This window comes from Micromonas pusilla, assembly GCF_000151265.4.
Source record: "Micromonas pusilla CCMP1545 genomic scaffold MICPUCscaffold_3, whole genome shotgun sequence".
NCBI classification, from domain to species: Eukaryota; Viridiplantae; Chlorophyta; class Mamiellophyceae; order Mamiellales; family Mamiellaceae; genus Micromonas; species Micromonas pusilla.
The window spans coordinates 1169119-1189012 of NW_003315884.1; the positions used below are offsets into that span (position 1 = coordinate 1169119).

Sequence of the window (19894 nt, forward strand, 5' to 3'; positions counted from 1 at the left end):
AAGGTCTCCGAGCCGCCGCCCTTCGCCGTGGACGGCGGCCGCGTCGACGGCGAGTCGCACATCGACTCGGACGCGAGCGAAAACTTATCCACCTTCTGGAAGAACGCCTTCTTTTCCTGGAGCTCCTCGGCGACGAGGAACGCGTCTTTGTCGTCGCGTCTCGCCGCGTCGCGCGCGCGGCGGTCCGCCCTGGACACGAACGCCGCCCTCATCTCGCCGTTCGCCGCCTTCTCCTTCTCCTCCGCGGCCTGGCGCTTCTTGATCGCGGTCCCGGGGCCGCCGCAGTCGCTGTCCTCGCCGCTGTCGAACGGGCCGTGGTACGACTCTTTGCTCATCGGCGTCGACGGCGCGTCCGACGCGGCGTCGTCGTCCGCGTCGCGCACCGTCAACTTTCCGAGATCCTTCGTGAGCGCGACGGACGCCGCGTGCGCGGCGAACGCCTTCTTGCGCCGCCGCGAGTACGTCCGCACGTTCTCTTGCGTCGGCTTCGGCTTCGCGACCGGGAGCGCGACGCCGAACGGGTCGAACGGGGCGTTATCGTCCCGCGGCGCGAGCGCGCTTCGCGCGAGGCTCGCCATTGTTTTCTCGCGAGAGATGCGGTGACGCGCGGGCGAGACGCCGCGACGGTCGCGCTCTGCCGCTCCCGCGCGCGAACGCGAGCGCGCGTCCGGGTGCGCTTTACGCCGTCTACGCGATACGCGCGCGAGCGCGGGGACGTCCGAATGCGCTTGCGAGCGAACGCGTGCGTTCGAGCCGCGCCAATGCCGGGAAACGCTCGAGCGCGCGTCGCTTTTCATCTTTCATCGTCCCCCCGCGATGCGCGCTCATCAGATGAGCTGCGACGCATTTCGAGGCTTTGAACGCGGTTTGAAAGCGAGATTCCTATGAGATTCCTTTTTCCCGCCTCTTTTGATCGGAAGCGCCGACCGGTCGACCGCGCGCTCGCGCCGATCTCGCGACGCGACTCGCGAATGTCGAGTTAAATTGACTCGACTATGAACCTGTGGCGATGGCGGCGCATCTTTTCGTCGGGATATTTAGACCAGACGGTTATTTTTAACTTTACAGGGGTTGGTGAGATCGGAATTTGCGGCGCGCGGATCTGCCACTTCCCGCGCGAGCCTCTCCTCGCGCGCACGCCTTTTTTTGGCCGTGCACAAAGGGAAACTCAGCCAAACATGGCCACCTACGCCAGCGAACCCGCGGCGGACGCGTTCATCATCCTCGTCTCGTTCATCGGGATCTTCTTCGCGCTGTACCAGTTCTCGCTCGTGCAGCGCGTCAAGCTCGTGGATTCCTCGAACGGCTCCGGGAATGGCGCGCCGCTCCTCACGTCCCTCGGCATCGACACGACGAAGCTCATGGGGATCTACGAAGCCATTCGCGTCGGCGCGGATTCTTTCCTTCGCGCGGAGTACACGATCTGCATGTACTTCATCGGCGCGTTCGGGATCGTCGTCCTCATCCTCACGTCCTACATCGAGGAGAAGTGGCACTTCGACGAGGGCGCCCTCACCGCGGTCGCGTTCGTCGCGGGCGGGGTGACGTCCATCATCTCCGGCCTCATCGGCATGAAAGTCGCGGTGTACGCCAACGCGCGCACGACGGTGTGCGCCGCGGGCGGTAACCCGTGGACGGACGCGTTTAACTGCGCGTTCAGGGCTGGCTCCGTCATGGGATTCGCGCTCTGCGGCCTCTCCATGCTCATCCTGTACTCCCTCGTGCACCTGTTCGCGTTCCACTTCGACGAGTGGGACACGAAAACGTCCGAGACGCTCAAGCTCATGGAAGCGCTCTCCGGGTACGGCCTCGGCGGCTCTTCCGTCGCGCTCTTTGGCCGTGTCGGCGGCGGCATCTACACTAAAGCCGCCGACGTCGGCGCCGATCTTGCGGGCAAGGTTGTCCAGGGCATCCCCGAGGACGACCCGAGGAACCCGGCGACGATCGCGGACAACGTCGGCGATAACGTCGGTGACGTCGCGGGCATGGGCTCCGATCTCTTCGGTTCTTTCGCGGAGGCGACGTGCGCCGCGCTCGTCGTCGCGTCGGCGTCGGAAACCCTCGTCTCCGAGGGGAAGTGGCCCGGGCTCATGTTCCCGGTGACCATCTCCGCGGGCGGCATCCTGGTCTGCCTCATGGTGTCCTTCGTCGCGACGCACATCAAGCCCGTGAAGAAGGAGGCTGACATCGAGACCGTCCTCAAGCTCCAGCTCGGCCTCACGACGCTGCTCCTCACGGGCGCGATCGGCCTCCTCGCGTGCATGTTCCTCCCGGAGGAATTCATCCTGTACAGGGTGGACGCGACCTCGATCACGTTCACGCCGCTCCGCGCGTGGGTCTGCACGTGCATGGGTCTGTGGTCCGGCTGCCTCATCGGCTTCATCACGGAGTACTACACCTCGCACTCGTACAAGCCCGTGCGCGAAGTCTCCCAGGCGTGCGAGACGGGGGCGGCGACGAACATCATCTACGGCCTCGCGCTCGGATACAAGTCCGCGGTGCTCCCGGTGTCTCTCCTCTCCATCGTGGTGTACGTCTCGTTCTACCTCGGCGACATGTACGGCGTCTCCCTCGCCGCGCTCGGTATGCTCTCCAACCTGTCCACCTGCCTCGCGATCGACGTGTACGGCCCCATCTGCGACAACGCCGGCGGCATCGCTGAGATGGCGGAGCTTCCGGAGCACGTCCGCGACGTCACGGACGCGCTCGACGCGGCGGGCAACACGACCGCCGCCATCGGCAAGGGCTTCGCGATCGGTTCCGCGTGCCTCGTCGGCATCGCGCTCTTTGGCGCGTTCATCACGCGCTCGCAGCTCACGATGACGAAGGTTTCTCTCCTCGAGCCGATGATTTTCGCGTCGGTTATCTTCGGCGCGATGATTCCGTACTGGTTCAGCGCGATGACGATGAAGTCCGTCGGTCAGGCTGCGAACGAGATGGTCAAGGAAGTCGCGAGGCAGTTCCGCGAGATCCCGGGCCTCCTCGAAGGCACCCCCGGGCACGCCCCCCCCGACCACGCGAAGTGCATCGAGATCTCCACGGACGCGTCTCTTCGCGAGATGATCGCCCCCGCGGTGCTCGTGATGACGACGCCGCTCGCGTTCGGAATCCTCCTCGGGAACGCCCCCGTCGCGGGCATGCTCGCGGGCGCGATCGTTTCTTCGATCCAGATGGCGATCTCGTCCTCGAACACCGGCGGCGCGTGGGACAACGCGAAGAAGTATGTCGAGAAGGGTTCCGTGTCCATCGACGGCGTCGTCCAGGGCAAGGGTTCGGAGCTTCACAAGGCTGCCGTCGTCGGCGACACCGTCGGCGATCCCCTCAAGGACACGTCCGGGCCCGCTCTCAACATCGTGATGAAGCTGATGGCGATCCTCTCCCTCGTGTTTGCGGACTTCTTCCTTTCCATCAACAACGGCAAGGGTCTGCTCATGCTTCCGCACTAAGAGAGACGCGCGGTGAGTAACATTTCATCGATGATTTCATTTCGACGACGAAAGCCGCCTCGTCGTCGCGGTTGGTTTCGAACGAGCCGCGACTGGTAACATCGAGCGAGCGAGCGCACGTCGCGAAAGTTGCATTTTTACGTATTAAGTTGAACCTTACTCTCATCTTCGTATTTCGCATTGTTTCGAACGTTGTTATAAAAGAGAGTCTAATAAAACACGACGACCGAGCCGTCGACGCTCTTCTTCAACTCGCGCAAAGCGCAAAAAACGAGACGAACGCCGTCGCGTCGCTCGTCGGCGGGGGTAGCCGCGCCGCTCCCCCCTGATCAGATGTATCCCTCGTCGTCGCTCGAGTCATCGCCGGAGAACGTCCCCGCGTCGGACGCGACCTCGAACGCGGCGAGATCGACCTGGTACCGCAACATGCCGCCGATCCCGCCGAACCCTCTCACGAACTGCGACCCCTCCTCGGACTTGTCCGTGACGAACTCCAACACGCACCCGAAATTTTTGTAGTTGTTCGCGAACCACTCTAGCAGGGACTCGCTGTGCGTGGACTCGAGGTCCTCGCCGGTCTCCTTGTCCTTAAAGTTCGAGTCGTCCTTCTCCTGCTCCTGGGTGAGGTTCACGATTTCCTCCACGTCCGTCGATTTGTTCAGCAACGTGTGCCGGTTCACCTCCAAGTTTTCCCAAACCAAGAGCGTCTCGATCGCGCCCATCTCTAAACACGCGAGCGTGTCCTTAAGCCCGAAGCAGTACTTCCCGCTGTCTTGGCTAATCTCGTCGAAGTACTTCCCGATGAGCTTCTTCTCCTTGATGAACTTCACGTTCCCGAGGACGTCCGCGCTGAGTTCAATCGCTTGGTTGAAACCGTTTTCGCCGCCGTAGGAGACGTCCACGATCATCAAGATGATGGGCTGCAGACGAATGTCGAACAAGTCGGACTGAAGGAGCTGGTTCTTGAAGTCCGCGGATCCGGCGAGGACGAGGCCGTTCACGTTCGGCTTATCAGCGGTGATGAACATCTGCGTCATCATCTCCGCGATCTTCCTGACGTAGTTCTGCCTCTTCTCGAGACGCAGACGCGCGAAGCGAAGCGCGGACTGCCCTCCTCTTCCGTGTTTCTTCGGCAGGTCCACGGACACCTTGTGCAACACCTCTCTGTGGTTCCCGTTCAGCGTTCCGAACAGCGAGCCGTGCCCATCCATGACGAGGAACCCGTACTTGTTATCGGACTGCAGAAGTTCGGACAGCGCCTCGGTGTGGAACTTGTTATCGCACAAGTACAGCGACGTGTTGATGGGCTTGAACGGCTCAAAGTCCATGTTCACCTTCTTCTCCTTCCCCTCATCCGTGAGCACGGTGCCGCAGTAGATGATGAGGCCGTTCGGGGGGACTTTGTTGTAGAGTTTCAGGCGCGTCTGCGCGGAGCCGATGGCGCCGAGGACGGACTGTCGGTTCACGCGCGACTTGATGTTCGACGCGGTTCCCATCTCGTCCGCGAGCATCTTCGACGTGAGGTTGATCTGTCCTTTCGGCGGGATCACGAGCGAGATCATCGACGTTCCGTTCCCTCGCGCTTCCTCGAGACCTTTCACGAGCTGATGACGTTCACGGGAAGCGAGGATGGGGGCGGGTTGGGGTCAGCGGCGTGCGAACGACGCGCGCGGCGGGGAGATCGAAAGCGAAAGAGGAGAGGGTCTCGGTCGGCGAGCTCAAATCGCCCGCGCGATTGCCGTGCTTTTTTTCACCGAGGCGCGCGGGTGGGGCGCGAGGACGACGGCGCGCACCTTGCGGATCTTCCACATCTCGATCTCCTCTTCATTCTCGACCACTTCCGTCATGGTGCCTGACGGTTCCAAGCACGTGCGGGGTACACCGCGTGCTGGTGACAGAGAGCGTCCGCGTCGCGAGCGCGTCGCTTATCACTCGAAAAAAGGGCGGCGCGAGCGGTCGGTACGTGTACACCAGCCGAAGCGCGAAGCGCGTGCAGTGCGAACGATGCTTGAGAGCTGATGAGACTTGAAATGTGAGATGTGAAAGAATCGATTCAGACGCCCGCCGTTGGGTGCGCGTTTCCCGCGCCCCCAGCATTACTAACGACATGACTAGTGCTCCTCCGTCCCGCAGAGTATGATCGCCATACCCGCGAGCATGACCAAGATGTACGGCAGCCGGTCCCTGATCTTCTCCTGGTAGAAGATCGCCCCGCCGAGCACGCTCAGTAAGATCCCGCTTCGCTTGGCGGCGATGGCGTACGACACGAAGAGGTGATCGAGCGCCTTCAAGAACGCGGCGACGACGTACATCTCCATAACGCTGATCAGGAGTAGAAACCCGATGTTATTCGTCACCGCGCGCGCGCACTTCCCAACGCCGGACTTGTACAGGCACAGACACACGAGCGGCGTCGTCATCACCGCGCGCTGCACGACCATGAACACGAGAAAACTCGACGCGAACGAGTATCCCACCTTGTCCGCATCCGCGGTGAGCGACCACACGAACGCGACGAAGAGCATCAATCGACTGCCGGGCTCCGCGGGCATCACGCACAGCAACGGTCTGAGGAGGATGGAGACCGCTCCTTTCTTCCCGCCCACCAAACCGCCGCCGCCGCCGCCGCCGAGCGGGACGCTCCCCGACGACGTCCGCGATAGGAGGCCCTCCTCGCTCGCGCGGCCGCGCTCGCTGCCGCGGCCTCCTTGGGGTGGAGTTGAAAGGCGTCAGAAGCGGAGTTGAAAGGCGTCGATGGCGGGGATTGAAACCGAGGGGTGGGCGGAGAGACACGCCGGCAAAAGTCCTTAAGGATCGGCGTTCACCACGCCGACGCGGTCGTATGGGGACCAGTGTGACGACAGAACGCACCACTGCCGCCGCGCGGATTGAGTGACCCGAACGACCCTTTGTTCGGCGTGAGTTTGCCGACGCCGACGGAGCCGCCTCCGGACGACACCTTATTTATACCCTTCCCCGCCTCGGCCGCCGCCGCCGCGGTCGGCGACGCCTTGTCCTTCTCTCTCTCGTCGCCCCCCCCGCCCGACTTTGCGACGTCTGATGATTTTCCCCGCGCGCTCGCCTTACATGACGCGCCGCCTGTGCCGCCGCCCGCGACGGCGTTCAACGCGTACGCTCCCGCGGCGAGGACGGTCACCCCCGCGACGCCGTACGCGTTCGGTTTCTCCCCGAGCGTCCAGTACGACGTGAACAGCAGCAGCGCGGGCGTGAACGCGAGGTACGGCACGGAGAGAGACACCGGCGACAGCGTCAACGCGCGCTGAAACAGGACGCTGCATCCAATCTTCGCGAGCCCGCTGAGGCCGGCGACGGCGACGAGTTGAAGATCCTCGAAGCCTCTTCGGACCGCGGGCGTCGCGCCGCGCAGGAGCATCGCGCACGCGAGGACGACGCAGTTTGTGAACTCCCAAGCGGTCACGAGCTCGAGGTTGCTGCTGAAGCGCTTGTTCTTCGTCCCGAGCTGCGGCGGAGGAGGACGGAGGGGTCGGGGCGTGATGATGATGAGCGCCCGTGTACGACGAATCGAACGAAGAGGCATCATCATGCGTCGACGGCGACGACGACGACGATCGAAGGCGCGCGAGTCGGGGTGCGAACCTTGCGGAGGATGTCCGAGCCGCTCTGCGCGACCGCGGCGGAGAACGCCCACGCGTACCCCACCACCATTTTCGACTTCGAGTTCCTCCCGCCGGCGTAGCGCGCGCGAAGAGACTGGCGCGTCCCGCGGCTTCGATCGATCGGCGTTCTGGAGACTGGCTCGATATGGCGCCCCCGGTTCCGCCACACCAGCTTTTCAAAAGTGCCGTTGGATGCAGAACGACGCGCGCGCGGGCGGCGTCGACGCGATGGGGCGCCTCGTGAAGAAGAGCGAGGCGCGCGGGGATATCGCCGGGAAGCAAGGCACGCTCTTCGGGTTCCTCACGTCGTCGCGCAAGCCCCTGGTGGACGTGAACGACAAGGTCGCGCCGTCGGCGCGCGGCGACGGCGACGAGAAGAATCCGGCGACGGACGCGGGCGACGTCCCGTCCTCCTTCGCGCGCGTCGTCGCGCGCGCGCCGCCGCTCGCGAGGGACGACGATCGCCGCGAGGATGACCCCGCGGAAGACGACGCGAGCGCGCGGCTCGCGATGCGCCCGCCGCCGCGCATGGCGGACGCGCTCGTGAAGATGGAGCGCGCGATCGAGGGCTGGGGAAGACTGTTCGCGTCCCATCGACGCGCGCGGCATCGCGACGACGCGGACGCGCTCGCCGCGTCCAACGCCGCGCGCGTCGCGTCGTCCGTGTCTTCACTGTCGTCCGCGTCGTACGAGCACCGCGTCGCCGCGGTCGCGTCCGCGCGGTGGCAGCGCGCGGGCGCTCGGTCGTGCATCGCCCATCGATGCCTGCGCGCGCGGGAGTCGCACCCGTCGTCGACGCGGCCGCGCGCATCCGGCCTCTCGCTCGGCAGAGAGACGGACGCGCGCGCGCCCGGCGGCGGCGCGGGCGGCAAGCGCGCGCTCGAGATGACCGCGCACGCGCTGATGTTCGACGCCGTGAGAGAGCTGGGCGTGTGCCACCTCCCGCGGGACCCGCGCGAGACGGACGCGGCGCAGACGTCGTCAGGTGCATTCTGGTTACACTGATCCCCATACGACCGCGTTGGCGTGGTGAACGCCGATCCTTAAGGACTTTCGCCGTCGTCTCTCTCCTCCCACCCCTCGCTTTCAATCCCGACACACCTCGGCGCCTTTCAACTCCATCTGACGCCTTTGAACTCCACCCCGACGTTCGCTTCGTATGGACAATTACCCTCAGCGGGCGACCCGGTGGCGTCGTGCGCGTACTCGCCGAACGGCGGGACGCACCTCGCGGTGGCGACCGCGCGCGGGCTGCTGTGCGTGCAGCGCGCGGATACCGTGCGCGTCAGCGATGGGGAGCTGTACGAGCCTTCGTTCGCGAGGAGAGGGCTCGGGAGCGGCGGGATCGGACGAGCCGGGAGCTCGCTGAGTTCCATCGCGTGGGGCGGCGGATCAGGCGGCGTCGCCGCCGTCAGCGGCGACTCGAACGCCGTTGAAGTCTTCGACGTGTGCGTCGGCGTGACGAAGCGCACGTTCTCGAGCGCGAATCAGATGGGCAGCGGCAGCGTGGGCGACGCCACCGGTCTGTTGGACGTGTGCTTCGTCGGCGACGGCGGGGACAAGGTGCTCGCGTCCGGTCGCCGCGGACGCGCGTTCCTCTGGGACGAGCGGTCCTCGGGCGGGCGCCCGCGCGCGGAGCTCGCGTGCGGCGGCAGCGACCACCGATCGCAGATACACGTCGTCCGCGCGTCCGCGGACGGGCACACCGTGTTCGCGGGCACCGAAGGCGGGTTCGTCCACGTGTGGGACTTGCGGGCGGGAGCCAAGGCGAAGGCGGCGGCGTTTAGCCTCGCGACGCAACAAAAAGTGTCCTACCCGCTCTTGAAGTCGATCGACATCGCGTCGCTCTTGAACGACGTCCCGATGCTTCGCGACGGCCCGAGAGGGAAGGTCACGCGGAGCGCGGTGTACTGGTGCGAGCAAGACCCGCTGGATCCGCGTCGGTTGGGGTTCCACCTCAGGAGCGGGGTGTCCGGCGTGATCGACCTCGCCGCGGTCGGCGGCGCGCGCGTCTCGCACGCGCACTGCCCGCCGTCGCCGTGGACGATCGCGGAGGACGGCGCGACGGTCGTGGCGTCGGAGATGTACGACGCCAACGCGCTGCGGCATAGGAGGACCGCGGCGTGGGTGGTGAACGCGTCGAGCGGCGCCGGGTGCGCCGCGCTCGCGGTCGGCGCCGCGGGGACGCGCGGGTTGAAATTTTTGGACGTCAGCCCGTCGCCGACGGCGCGGCATTGGGTCCACGGCGTCACCGCGGAGGACGTCGACGCGGACGAGTCCGCGGAAGCGGCGAGGATGGAGAGAGAGATGTTCTCGGAGATGGAGGAGAAGAAGCTCGCGGGCGGGGGGAACGCGATGGACGCGGAGCTCGCGATGGACGCGGGGCGTCGACGTCGACGCGACGGACGCGGACGGTGGTGGCGGGACGATCCGATCGAGCTCTCGGGGCCCGCGTTCGCGGTCGCCGCGCACCCGAACGAGCTGGGGACGATCGCCGCGGGGTCGTGGGGGTCGATGTGTCTCCTCGGGCACCGGTGAAGTACCCTTTTTAGCAGAGATGGAACGATTCGGGTAGCGAGCGATGGAACGATTCGGGTAGCGAGCGCGTCGAGATGCTGCGAGACGAAAACGAACGATGGAAACGTCAATCGCGTTTGCATGTCATCCTCCCTCGCCCACCCTTCAACACGCGCGCGTCGTCACGTCACGTCACGACGCTCGTCTAGCAGCACGACGACTTCGATCCGGAGCCGCCCTTTCCAGAGCCGAGCTTGATCCCCCCGCCGCCGGCGTTTTCTTTGTCGCTCTTCAACCGGTTTTTTATGTCCCGCGCGATTGAAAAGAACGCGTCCTCAACCTTCACGTTCGCCTTCGCGCTCGTCTCGAAGAACGGTATCCCGAACTCGTCCGCGAGCGCCTTCCCCCGCGCGTGCGAAATCACCCGCTTATCCTCCATGTCGCACTTGTTCCCGACTAAGATTTTATTCACGTTCTCCGACGCGTGTTGCTCGATGTTTCGCATCCAGTTTCGCACGTTGTTAAACGACGTCTCGTCCGTGACGTCGTAGGTGAGCAAGATGCCCATCGCGCCGCGGTAGTACGCCGTCGTGATGGTCCGGAAGCGCTCTTGCCCCGCGGTGTCCCATATCTGAAGCTTCACGCGCTTGCCGTCCAACTCCACGGTGCGAATCTTAAAGTCGATCCCGATCGTGGTTATAAACGACGTCGTGAACGAGTCGTCGCTGAACCGCAGGAGCAGGCAGCTCTTCCCGACGCCTGGCGGTGTTCGGATCGAAGGAGGGAGGATCGACGGTCGGCGCGAGGAGAGGCGAAGAGAGCGAACACGAACGCGACGACGCGACGCGACGTCAGATGCGGGGTGGGCGAAGCGAAGACGGACGACGACAGACGCGCGGCGCGATGGCCGCGGGCGGTTGGGGCCGGACGACGCGACGGATCTGACTGCGACGGCGAGACGTCGCGGCCGGCCGGCGGTCTTTTCGCTCGCGCGCGATCGCTCTGCTCTCGCGGGGGCGGGCACCGACGCGGCCGCGGCGAGCGCGCGTCCGCGAGCGCGAAGTCGGGCGACGGGACGCACCGCTGTCTCCGATGAGCAGAAGCTTGATGAGGTGGTCGTACTGCTGGTTCACCGCCCCCATCGTTCGCGACGACGCGACGCTCCGTTCGCCGCGGCGCGATTTCTTCCCCCCGCGACTCTAGTCGGCGGAGAAAAAAGATGCGCGAGGGACGACGCGGCCGGATCTGCGAGCGGCGGCGCCGTCGAACCCCTCTCGCGTTCACGCGTGCGCGCGCGCGTCGCCTACGCGCGTGATTCGTCGACTGCGCCGTGCGTCGTCGCTCACGCGCGCCCCGCTTGTCTCGAACGAGGACGCGGAGAAGCCGCCAAAGTCTGTCACCACTCCGTCTCCTCAACGGCACACGCCACACGCGCGTGATGAGTCGCGTTCGATCGACGGTCGACGGTTCATCGACAGTCTGAGGTGTGTTTTTCACGCACCCCTCGGTTTCAACATTTGATCGCGTCCCCTTTCAACTCGCCGATGAACATATTATTTCGCTTTCGTACGGATCGCACCCGATCGCCGACATCTTCCCTCGGGCGCGCCGACGAAACCACGACACTCCGCCACCGCGCGCCGTCCTCCCTCCACCTCTCTCCCGCGCGCCCCCCCGCGCTACTCCTCCGATGCCCGCCGTCCTCGCGCTCGCGTCTCGCGCGCACGCGATCCCCCGCGCGGCGATCGTCCGCGCGCGCGCGCCGCGCCGCCGCGCCGTCCGCGCGTCGTCCGAAGCGGACGCGGTCGAGACTTCTAATAAAAAGGGCAGCGCGCGAGCCGCGCCGAGGCAGAACGTCGCCGTCGGCGGGCACAACCCCACGGGCGGCGCGTCGGAGATGGACGAAGCGCGCGTCGTGGACCCGTATGGCCTCGTCGAGGACGTGATGACGGCCCCGGCGGCGACGCTGACGCCCGAGCTCGAGCTGGAAGACCCGACCGTGGTCGAGTTTCTCGAGAGGTACAAGGGCGTCCCGGTCGCGAGCGCGGAGAGCGGCGAGTGCGTCGGCGTCTTGTCCCGGCGCGACGTCGAGAAGCTGAAGAACGGCGAGAAGGTGGGGATCACCGTGGAGGACATCATGAGCCATCCTCCGTTCTGGTGCGTCGTCGTCGTCGCTCGCCTCGGCGTCGGTCGAAAACTTTTCGCTCAGTCCTCTCCCCTCCCGTCCCCTCCTCCTCCTCGCTCCTTCGCAGCGTCCGACCGCACGCTCACATCGCGGAGACCGCGGGGATGATGCTCATGCACCGCGTGCATAGGCTCCCGGTCGTGGACGATAAGAAGAAGTCGATCGGAATCGTCACGCGAACGGACATCTTCGAACCGCTCATCGCGAAGCGCGACGACCTGCTTCAGGACCAAGCCGAACGACGGTGCGACGACGACGACGAACGCGACGATCGTCTCTCGGTCGATATTCGAGAGACACCACGCGACCCTCGCCTTCGTCCCGACGACCGAGAGCCCGCTCGTTTCAAAGCACCCCAGCGCGGGTGAGGACCCGATCACGCCGTCGATGAGACTCCCACCCACGCCCGCTCGTCCGGGCAGCTCGGCGCATCGCGACTGGCGTTTGGCGGCGAAGCCCGCGACGCGGCCGCGCGCGTTCGACCGCGGCGCGCCGCTCTCTCGACCGCCGACGCCGACGTCCGACGCCCCGGCGTCCGACACTGTGGTGTCCGACACAGAGAGACTGACGACCTCGTCGCCGCGTCCGAACCCGAACTCGAACCCGAACCCGAACCTCCCACCGGCAGCGTCCCGTGACGCGCCGCGCAGAGCCGCGGCGGCGGCGGAGTCGTTAACGCGGCGTCACGACCCGCGTTCCGGAGTCGGCGCGGGCGAGAGCTGGGAGGAGGACGAGGACGACGCGCGACGCGCGCGGGAGATGCGCGACGACGACGACGACGAGCTGTGGTGAGCGAGTGGTGATGTGTAGAGTAGATGGTACGCGTGACGACGTCACGCGCGCGTGTCGATAGCACGAGCGAACGATGAACCCGCGCCGTCGGGACCGACCCGTCCAGAGTCAGCTCGCGAGGCACAAGCAGCCAGGCCGGCGGGGGGAAAAATCCCGAAACGTCCGTCGGTTTCCCGGTCCGAATTAGGAGTAATCCATCCTTTCGCGACTCGCTCGGGCGCCGCGGCGGCCACACCGGCGAGCGCGGCGTCGCTCGACCGTTCCGTCGATACGCGCCGCGGGCGTGTTGTCGTAGTCCGTCGGGATCGCCGGACGCGCAGCGAACGATGACGCGCGCGGACTACGGCGAAGACGCGCCGAGCTCGCCGCGCGTGCTGAATCAGTGCGATCCGTCGTCGACGGTCGTGTTCGAGACGAGAGACAGCGTGGGATGGCGGCAGTGGGACCCGAAGCACGAGAAGAACCTGTGGGTGTCTAGACCCGCGGATCGCGGCCCGCTGAGCGCGGTGGAGGTGGCGCGCATGGTCCGCGACGCGCCGCGCGTGAAGACGCCGCCGCGGGATCCCTCGGTCGCGATCCCGGACGATCGCCCGTTCCTCCCCGTGTCGTCGCTCCGGCCGGCGTACTACCCCACGGAGCGCGCCGCGCGCGCCTTCGCGGACACGTACGAGCGCCCGACGACCGCGGGCGCGACGGTGTACCGCGTGAAGCGCTTCGGACCGGGGGAGACCGGGGACGGCTTCGCGAGCGGTCGCCGGTCGTCTGAATCGGCGTCGAGATCGAGCTTTTCGCGTCGGCCGTCCACCGCGAGACTCTCCGAGTCCTCCGCGTCGCTCGCGGCGTACGTCAAGCTCGCGCGCGACGACGACGTCGAGCTCGACGCGCGCGCGAAGCGCCAGGTCCACGTCGCGGTGTCGGAGCGCGCGTACACTTCGCACACGGCGCGGCCGACGACGGCGCCGGCGTCGCGAAACGACGGCGGGTTCGCGCGGAATAAGACGTCGCACGCCGCGCGCGCGGGCCGAAGCTCGAGCGGCCTTCGCGGGGAGTGGCGCGGCGCGCACTTCGCCGCGAGCGCGAAGGACGCCGTCGTCGTCGCGGAGGTGGACGCGGACGTTTCGCGCGGGGGCGGCGGCAGCGGGGGCGGGGTGGGGAGGTACGGGATCGCGCGCGCGCTGCGGGACGCGAGCGAATCGCACAAGGGCGACTCGACGCGTTGCCGGTCCCTGGGCGGGCTCACAGGAGGCGCGCCGAGGGAGAGGGAGCCCGCGCGCGGGACGTTCCGCGCGCGGGGGGGGAAACCGCGGCCGTCGAGCGCGTTCGTGCGCGAGGAGACGACCGCGGGGGAGGTGCGGTCGACGACGCGGCCGATGAGCGCGTTCGTCCGCCGCGGCGGCGGCGGCGGAGAGACGACGCCGCGCTCGACGACGCGCGCGTCGGCGTCGACGTCGACGTCGACGCGCGCCGTCGGGAACGGCCTCGGCGGCGGCGGCCTCCCCGTGGACGACGACCTTCTCGCGACGCTCACGGTCACGCCGAGTAAGTTCTCGACGAAACCCGCGTCGCACCTCTCCGGGGGGGCGGGGTTTGGGGCGAAGAAGAGGGCGTCGTTCGCGCGGTCAGTTCGCCGGAGCGGTTCGCCGGCGTCGTCGGAGACGTCGTCGGCGTTCGCCGGGGACGGGGACGGTCGCCCGCAGGCGATGATATCGTCGTCCGCGCACTTGAAGCGGGTGAAGGACATCGGGAGTTCGCTCAACGCGCGACAGATGCGGTGGGTCGCGCGGACGATGGAGACGACGAGGAAGGCGATACGGGAGGAGCGGTCGTACGGAGGGGATTCGAGCGACGGGGCCGCGCGGGCAGCGATGGAGACGTGACAGAAACAGATCTGATTCTGATGACTCAAAAACGTAAACGCCGCGCCGCGAACATCGGATCGTCCGTCGTCGTCGAGCCGAGTCGCCGCAGGTTTCGCGCGCCACTCGTTCGCGCGCGATGGGGAACGGGTCGCGCAGCCGACGGCTGCGGGAGGCGATGGCCGCCGGGACGGCCACCGCGGAGGCGGGCGATGACCCGAACGCGGCGCGGAGGGCGCAGAAGAAGGCGCACAAGGCGAGGCAGCGGCGACGGAAGAACGAGCGACGGCACGACGCGGTGCGAGCCATCGTCTCGAGGTTAGCGCCGCCGGCGAGCGGCGACGCGTTCACGCCGCTCGAGAAGACGAGGGCGTGGGACGGCGCGCCGCCGATCGACTGGTCGACGATGCGCGCGTCGTGCGACCCGGCGAAGATGGCGTACGACGGCGACGAGGCGAGCGCGAGCGCCGCGAACGCCGCGAGCGCCGCCGTCGTCACCGTTCGCGCGAAGAGGAAGCGCTGGCAGGTGGAATCGTTCGCGGTCGTCCTCCGCGAGCTCCAGCGCGAGCACGAGCGCGGCGGCGGCGGCGGGAATGGCGGCGACGACGCGCGACGGCTCAAGGTTGTGGATTTCGGCGCCGGGAGCGGGAACCTCACGCTCCCTCTCGCGGCGGCGTTCCCGTCGATGGACTTCGTCGCCGTGGAGATGAAACGTCGAAGCGCGGATCTCGTATCCCAACGCGCGGCGGCGGCGGGGCTGAGCAACGTGACCGTCCTGTGCGGGATGATCGAGCGCGCGGAGATCGGGCCGTTCGACGTCGGCGTCGCGCTGCACGCGTGCGGGAACGCGACGGATCACTCCATCGCGCGGTGCGTGCGCGCGAACGCTGCGTTCTTAGTGTCGCCCTGCTGTATCGGCAAGCTCAAGTTTTCCATCGCCGGCGGGTCGTCGTTCAGCGCAAACGTCGTCGACTACAAAGACACCGCGCTCGGCTCCAGACCCGAGCGCGAGGCGGGGGCGGGCGCGGCGGCGACGAAAGCAAGCGAAGACGCGAGGAACGACGACGTCGTCGTGTGCCCGCCGGTCGAGGCGATCACGCACCCGCGGTCGCGATGGCTGTCGACGCAGCTCGCGAGCGAGAATGAATTCGCCGCCCTCGCGGCGGCGGCGGACACGGGCCACGCCGCCGGCGTCCCCGGCGGCGACGCGCCGTCCGACGACGTCCTCGACATCGGACGCGCCGCGAAGACGCAGGTGGAGCTCGATCGCGCGGAGGGCGCGAGGGAGGCTGGGTACGTCGTGAGAACGCTCGCGGTGCTCAACGCCGCGGAGGCGCCGCCGAACAAGTCGGACCTCATCGTCGGCGCGCGGAGGGGGCGGTGGCGAGACGCGTTCGAGCGACTCGCGGTGGCAGTGAGTGCTTAATTCGTAATAAAAATACACGATGACATCGTCGTCGTCGTTAGTTCTATCGCACGCTTCTAGCTAATCGGCGTCTGCTTCTCTTTCCCTCTTCCTCCGCCTCGCGCCGCGGATGCGGCTTTTTCCTTCTTCTCCGCGGCGCGCGCGCGGTCTCTCTCCTCCTTCTCCTTCTTCTCCTTCTCCGTCTCCGTCTCCTCGAACGTCTTCAGCTTCCGTCGCTTCGGGCCGAACGGCCCGGGCGGGGGCGCGTACCCCGGCACCGCCCTCCCGAGCGCGCGACGTAAGATCCCTCGTAACTTCCGCGCGTCCTCGTGCGCGACCAGCCCGGGCTCGTTCGCCTTGGTCGCGTTTTCGAGCATGACTTCGAAATCCGACGCGAAATCCCCGGCGCTCCGGTGCTCGCCGCTGATGAGCCGCGCGGCGATCGTCGCGAGGTCCACGGGCACGGCGATCTGTTCGTGGTACCCCGGGTCGTCTTCTTTCGACGGCGCGCGGTAGAACAAGTCCGCGAGCCGCCGCCCGTGCGCGTCCGCGTGCCGTTCGATCGTCTCCATCACCCGGCACATCGTCTTCGCCGTCGTCGCCGTCAGCGGCGCGCGCATCGCCGCCGTCTCCGGAAGCCACAGCGTGGGGCTCTTCGGCCCGGGCGGCTTCGGTTCTCGCGCGTGCCCGCCCTTGTCGAGGTCGTTCAGCCACTCCTCCTCCAAGTCCGCGATGTACCGAAGCTTGTGCGCGCCGGATTTTTTGTCGTGCGCGGTGCACAACGCAGCGTACCACGCGTCGTCTTCGGCCCAGTAGACGGAGAGACGCCTGCCGACGAGGCTCTCGCCGCGCGGGGGAGCGCGCGTCTCTTTCCCGCGCGCTCCTCCCTGCGTCGTCGCGTCTCCGTCGGCGACGTTCGCGGCGGCGGCGAGGGGCACGAACGCTTCGATCGCTTTCGCGCGGAACAGTTTCCTCAGCGCCGCCGCGTCGTCCGCGACGGTGGTACTGAACGTGTTCCCGGCGCGCGGGGACTTGCCGGCTTGCTTTTCGTTTTCGTGCGCGAAAAACGCGAAGAGGTCCGCGTTGTCGAACACCCACTCGCACTCCGCGCAAAACTCTCGAACGCTCGCGTACGCCCTGTGCTTCGTCTTCCGCTCGATGCTCTCGAGGTCGACCGGGTGCGACGCCTCGTCGTAGTACTCCGGGTGGCGCGACTTTGGAGGGAGCCGGCGGCAAAACGACGCGTCGAGAAATCGCTTCTCGCCGCCGTCGCCGCCGCAGTCGTCGTCGTCGCGCGCGCCGTGGAGAATGTCCAACACCGCGAGGCAGCGCTCGGATTCCGCCGTCGAGAGTCGCGGTCGACGCGTCGGGGACGACGCCAAGGAGGGAGCGTCTCCGGCGCCGACGGCTCGCGACGTCACCGGTTTCGCGATGAGCGCCTCCGCGGCGGCGGCGGCGTCGAGCCTCGCGCGCGCGTCGTCGTCCCGCGTCGTCCCGGGCCGCTCTGGCGAACAGCCGCCTCGCGCGCCGGGGAGGGATAAAACGTCGAGAACACCGCCAGGGATCGGCGCGCCGACCTCGATGTTGTACTTTCGAGCCATGTACTCCGACGCGATGCCGTTCGGTCGCCGTCCGCTCTTTGGCTTCGGAACCGGCGACGGCGTCGGCGTCGGCGGCGTCCCTCGGCGGGTCTTCCCGCGCTCCGCCCTCGCGTCGGTCGTCATCCCCTCGTCGTCCTCCGTCTCGATGGCGATCTCGATGACGTTCGGCGCCGCCTTCGCCTTCTCTCTCGCGCGAGGACGCGTCTTCGCCGCGTCGCTGGCTCTGCCTCCGCCCGTCGGCCGCGCGGACGCGATCTCGTCGAGCGTCGAACTCCTCGGCGGCGTGTCCGGGAGCGCGCCCGCGGTCCACCCCTCGCTCGACCCAGACGCGTTCGCGTCCACCGCGCACTCGATCCCGACGCGCCGCTCGTACCGCTCGTACAGACGCGTCAGCGTCGACTTCGACGAGCTCTTCACCGGGGTGGGCGCGTGGGGGGGCGCCGCGGTCGCGGTCGCGGTCGCGGTCGCCGCGCGCGCGCCGGGGTGGTCCCACGCCGTCACGCGGTTTCGAAGCGTCCACTCATTCAGCATGTGCAGCGGAACGTTCGCCTCGCGCGTCCAGCGCGACGCGTCGTCCGCGGCGGCGGCGGCGGCGGCGGCGGCGGATAAGGACTCGCACGGGACGACGAGATACTCTCTCTCGGTGACGCCCGTGAGCTCGTCGATCGCGACGCGCTCGCGAACGATGTGCCTCGGCGGCTCGTCGGCGGCGGCGGTTCTCCTCGCGCCGCGTCGCGCGGGCCACGCCGCCAGCGCGTCCCACCGCACGTGCGCGTGGAGCGCTCGAAGCGACATCCCGAGCGCCGCGACGGATCGCGCGCGCTCGACCTCGCCGATCCACGCGCTCCTCGACGTGCGACGGACCCACTCCGCGCCGCGCGCTTTCCTTCTGTCGCCGCCGCCGTAGACGCCGTGACGCGGCTCCAGCCGTCTCACGCCGGCGGTTCTCGCGAGCTTTCGAACGACGTCGCGCGGGAGCGACACTGCGGCGCGGTGGAACAGCGAGGGCGGCACGAAACGCCCGAGCTCGGACGGCCCGACGCCGTCGCCCTCTAGCACGAAGTTCCGGTCGTCCTCCTCGTCGCGCGGGGCGACTTTCTCGTCCACGAAGGACGCGTGCCACGCGTCTTCGAACGCGTTGACGTGCGTCGCGCGCTCCAACTGAAGCAGCCTCGGCGCGAGGTCGGACGCGAACGCGGCGTCGCACACGGACGCGATCCACCCTAAACGCCAGGATTGGTCGCCCCAGCGCCCGCCGAGGACGCCGAACAGGTCGTGCTCGAGCTGCAGCAAGAGGGTTTTCACCGAACCGAGCTTGCACGTCGCCGCGGAGGCGTCCGCGGTGGTCAACGTCGTGATGAGCGCCGACGACGGCGGCGGCGACGGCCAGTCGAACCTGTACGCCGCAGCCACCCTGTCGATGAAGTTCGGGCCGCGCTGCGCGACGGTCGCGTCCAACCCCGTCGCTCTCGCGAGCGCGAGGTGACGCGCGACGGCGTAGCGGTTGTCGTACTCCACCGCGAGTTTCCACGCGGCGTCGCCTCGCCAGTCCACGACGCCGTCTTCTCCCCCCGTCGTCGTCGCCACCGCGCGGGACATCGCCGTCGCCGCCGCGAGGCCCCGCGGGCGCCCGTCCGCGCGGAAAAAGTCGTCGTCGCCGTCGTCGTAAGAGGATACGATGACGTCCATCGCGACGTCGAGGTCGTCGCCGCCGCCGTCGATGCCGGAATCGAATCGCAATCGAATCGAGCTGCGTCGGTCGCCGCGAAGAACGGGCGGCGACGCCCCCGCCGTCGCGGTTTCCCTCGCCGCCGTCGCCGCCAACTCCCACGCCGTCCTCGCGTCGTTCTCAATCTTCGCGATCCCTCGCTCCGTCACCGCGCCCGTGTGCTTCAACACGGCGAACATCTTCGCGTCCATGGGGTGCTGCGGGATCTCGTCCCCGACGACGGGGCCGAGACGCGCGAAGGCGCCGCACGCGGCTTCGTCCGTGACGTGGGTCACCCCGCCCGCGCCCTCGCGCGGGTCGGCGCAGAAGAGCTTGCCGTGGGAGACCCAGTACGGTCGCCCGCTCGCGTCCGCGCCGAGCTGCGGGACGCGAAGCGGGGGGTTGTGCGCGATTCGCATGCGCGGGTCGTCCTGTTGTGGTGAAGGTGAAGGAGGCGATGGGGGGGGGGGGGGGGGCCCCACCCAAGAAATCCATTGGATCGGATCGTATCGCGCGCGTCCCCCCCGGGGAGGCGCGGCCGGGAAATGTGGCGGGGGCCTTTGGGAACGTCCGGTTCCCTCTGGAATGTCCCCCTAAAGTCCCGGGGGTTCTTTTGCCCTCCAAGGGAGAAAGGTCGAGGGGGGACCCCTCCAAAAAAAACCCCCCCCCCCCGGGATCTCAAAAGGGCGGGTACGGGGAAAAAAAAAAAAAAGCCACCAGAGAAAAAAAAACCCAAACCCACCTTG

At 67.5% G+C, this 19894-nt stretch overlaps 9 protein-coding genes across 9 annotated transcripts; 5 read left to right on the forward strand and 4 right to left on the reverse strand.

Moving 5' to 3' along the window:
* The first annotated feature begins 1121 nt into the window (after positions 1–1121).
* On the forward strand, positions 1122–3667 carry MICPUCDRAFT_46773 (H+-translocating pyrophosphatase family). Its single transcript, XM_003056856.1, has one exon. It carries the CDS (start codon positions 1179–1181, stop codon positions 3444–3446), a length of 2268 nt encoding a protein of 755 aa, XP_003056902.1. The 5' UTR covers positions 1122–1178; the 3' UTR covers positions 3447–3667.
* Positions 3623–5338, reverse strand: MICPUCDRAFT_32444 (uncharacterized protein). Its single transcript, XM_003057329.1, has 2 exons — positions 5240–5338; positions 3623–5050 (listed from the first exon to the last, which is right to left on the reverse strand). The coding sequence occupies exons 1-2, from the start codon at positions 5291–5293 to the stop codon at positions 3776–3778; spliced, it is 1329 nt and encodes a 442-aa protein (XP_003057375.1). The 5' UTR covers positions 5294–5338; the 3' UTR covers positions 3623–3775.
* A 133-nt stretch (positions 5339–5471) lies between these two features.
* Positions 5472–7133, reverse strand: MICPUCDRAFT_56470 (uncharacterized protein; the record flags this gene model as incomplete). Its single annotated transcript, XM_003057330.1, has 3 exons — positions 5472–6150; positions 6318–6927; positions 7065–7133. The coding sequence occupies 3 exons, from the start codon at positions 7131–7133 to the stop codon at positions 5558–5560; spliced, it is 1272 nt and encodes a 423-aa protein (XP_003057376.1). The 3' UTR covers positions 5472–5557.
* Positions 7134–7312: 179 nt separating this feature from the next.
* On the forward strand, positions 7313–9622 carry MICPUCDRAFT_56471 (uncharacterized protein; the record flags this gene model as incomplete). The annotated part of the gene is made up of 2 exons (XM_003056857.1): positions 7313–8069; positions 8262–9622. The coding sequence occupies 2 exons, from the start codon at positions 7313–7315 to the stop codon at positions 9620–9622; spliced, it is 2118 nt and encodes a 705-aa protein (XP_003056903.1).
* A 100-nt stretch (positions 9623–9722) lies between these two features.
* On the reverse strand, positions 9723–10952 carry MICPUCDRAFT_49521 (uncharacterized protein). The gene is made up of 2 exons (XM_003057331.1): positions 10683–10952; positions 9723–10360 (listed from the first exon to the last, which is right to left on the reverse strand). Exons 1-2 carry the CDS (start codon positions 10741–10743, stop codon positions 9807–9809), a joined length of 615 nt encoding a protein of 204 aa, XP_003057377.1. The 5' UTR covers positions 10744–10952; the 3' UTR covers positions 9723–9806.
* A 339-nt stretch (positions 10953–11291) lies between these two features.
* On the forward strand, positions 11292–12659 carry MICPUCDRAFT_62438 (uncharacterized protein; the record flags this gene model as incomplete). Its single annotated transcript, XM_003056858.1, has 3 exons — positions 11292–11758; positions 11854–12030; positions 12415–12659. 3 exons carry the CDS (start codon positions 11292–11294, stop codon positions 12422–12424), a joined length of 654 nt encoding a protein of 217 aa, XP_003056904.1. The 3' UTR covers positions 12425–12659.
* Positions 12660–12904: 245 nt separating this feature from the next.
* MICPUCDRAFT_56474 (uncharacterized protein) lies at positions 12905–14455 on the forward strand (the record flags this gene model as incomplete). Its single annotated transcript, XM_003056859.1, has 1 exon — positions 12905–14455. The coding sequence occupies one exon, from the start codon at positions 12905–12907 to the stop codon at positions 14453–14455; it is 1551 nt and encodes a 516-aa protein (XP_003056905.1).
* A 118-nt stretch (positions 14456–14573) lies between these two features.
* On the forward strand, positions 14574–16582 carry MICPUCDRAFT_56475 (uncharacterized protein; the record flags this gene model as incomplete). Its single annotated transcript, XM_003056860.1, has 1 exon — positions 14574–16582. One exon carries the CDS (start codon positions 14574–14576, stop codon positions 15858–15860), a length of 1287 nt encoding a protein of 428 aa, XP_003056906.1. The 3' UTR covers positions 15861–16582.
* A 1043-nt stretch (positions 16583–17625) lies between these two features.
* On the reverse strand, positions 17626–19567 carry MICPUCDRAFT_62441 (uncharacterized protein; the record flags this gene model as incomplete). The annotated part of the gene is made up of 1 exon (XM_003057332.1): positions 17626–19567. A coding segment is annotated over one exon (1942 nt), but the record flags the coding sequence as incomplete, so codon positions are not given.
* Positions 19568–19894: the final 327 nt, after the last annotated feature.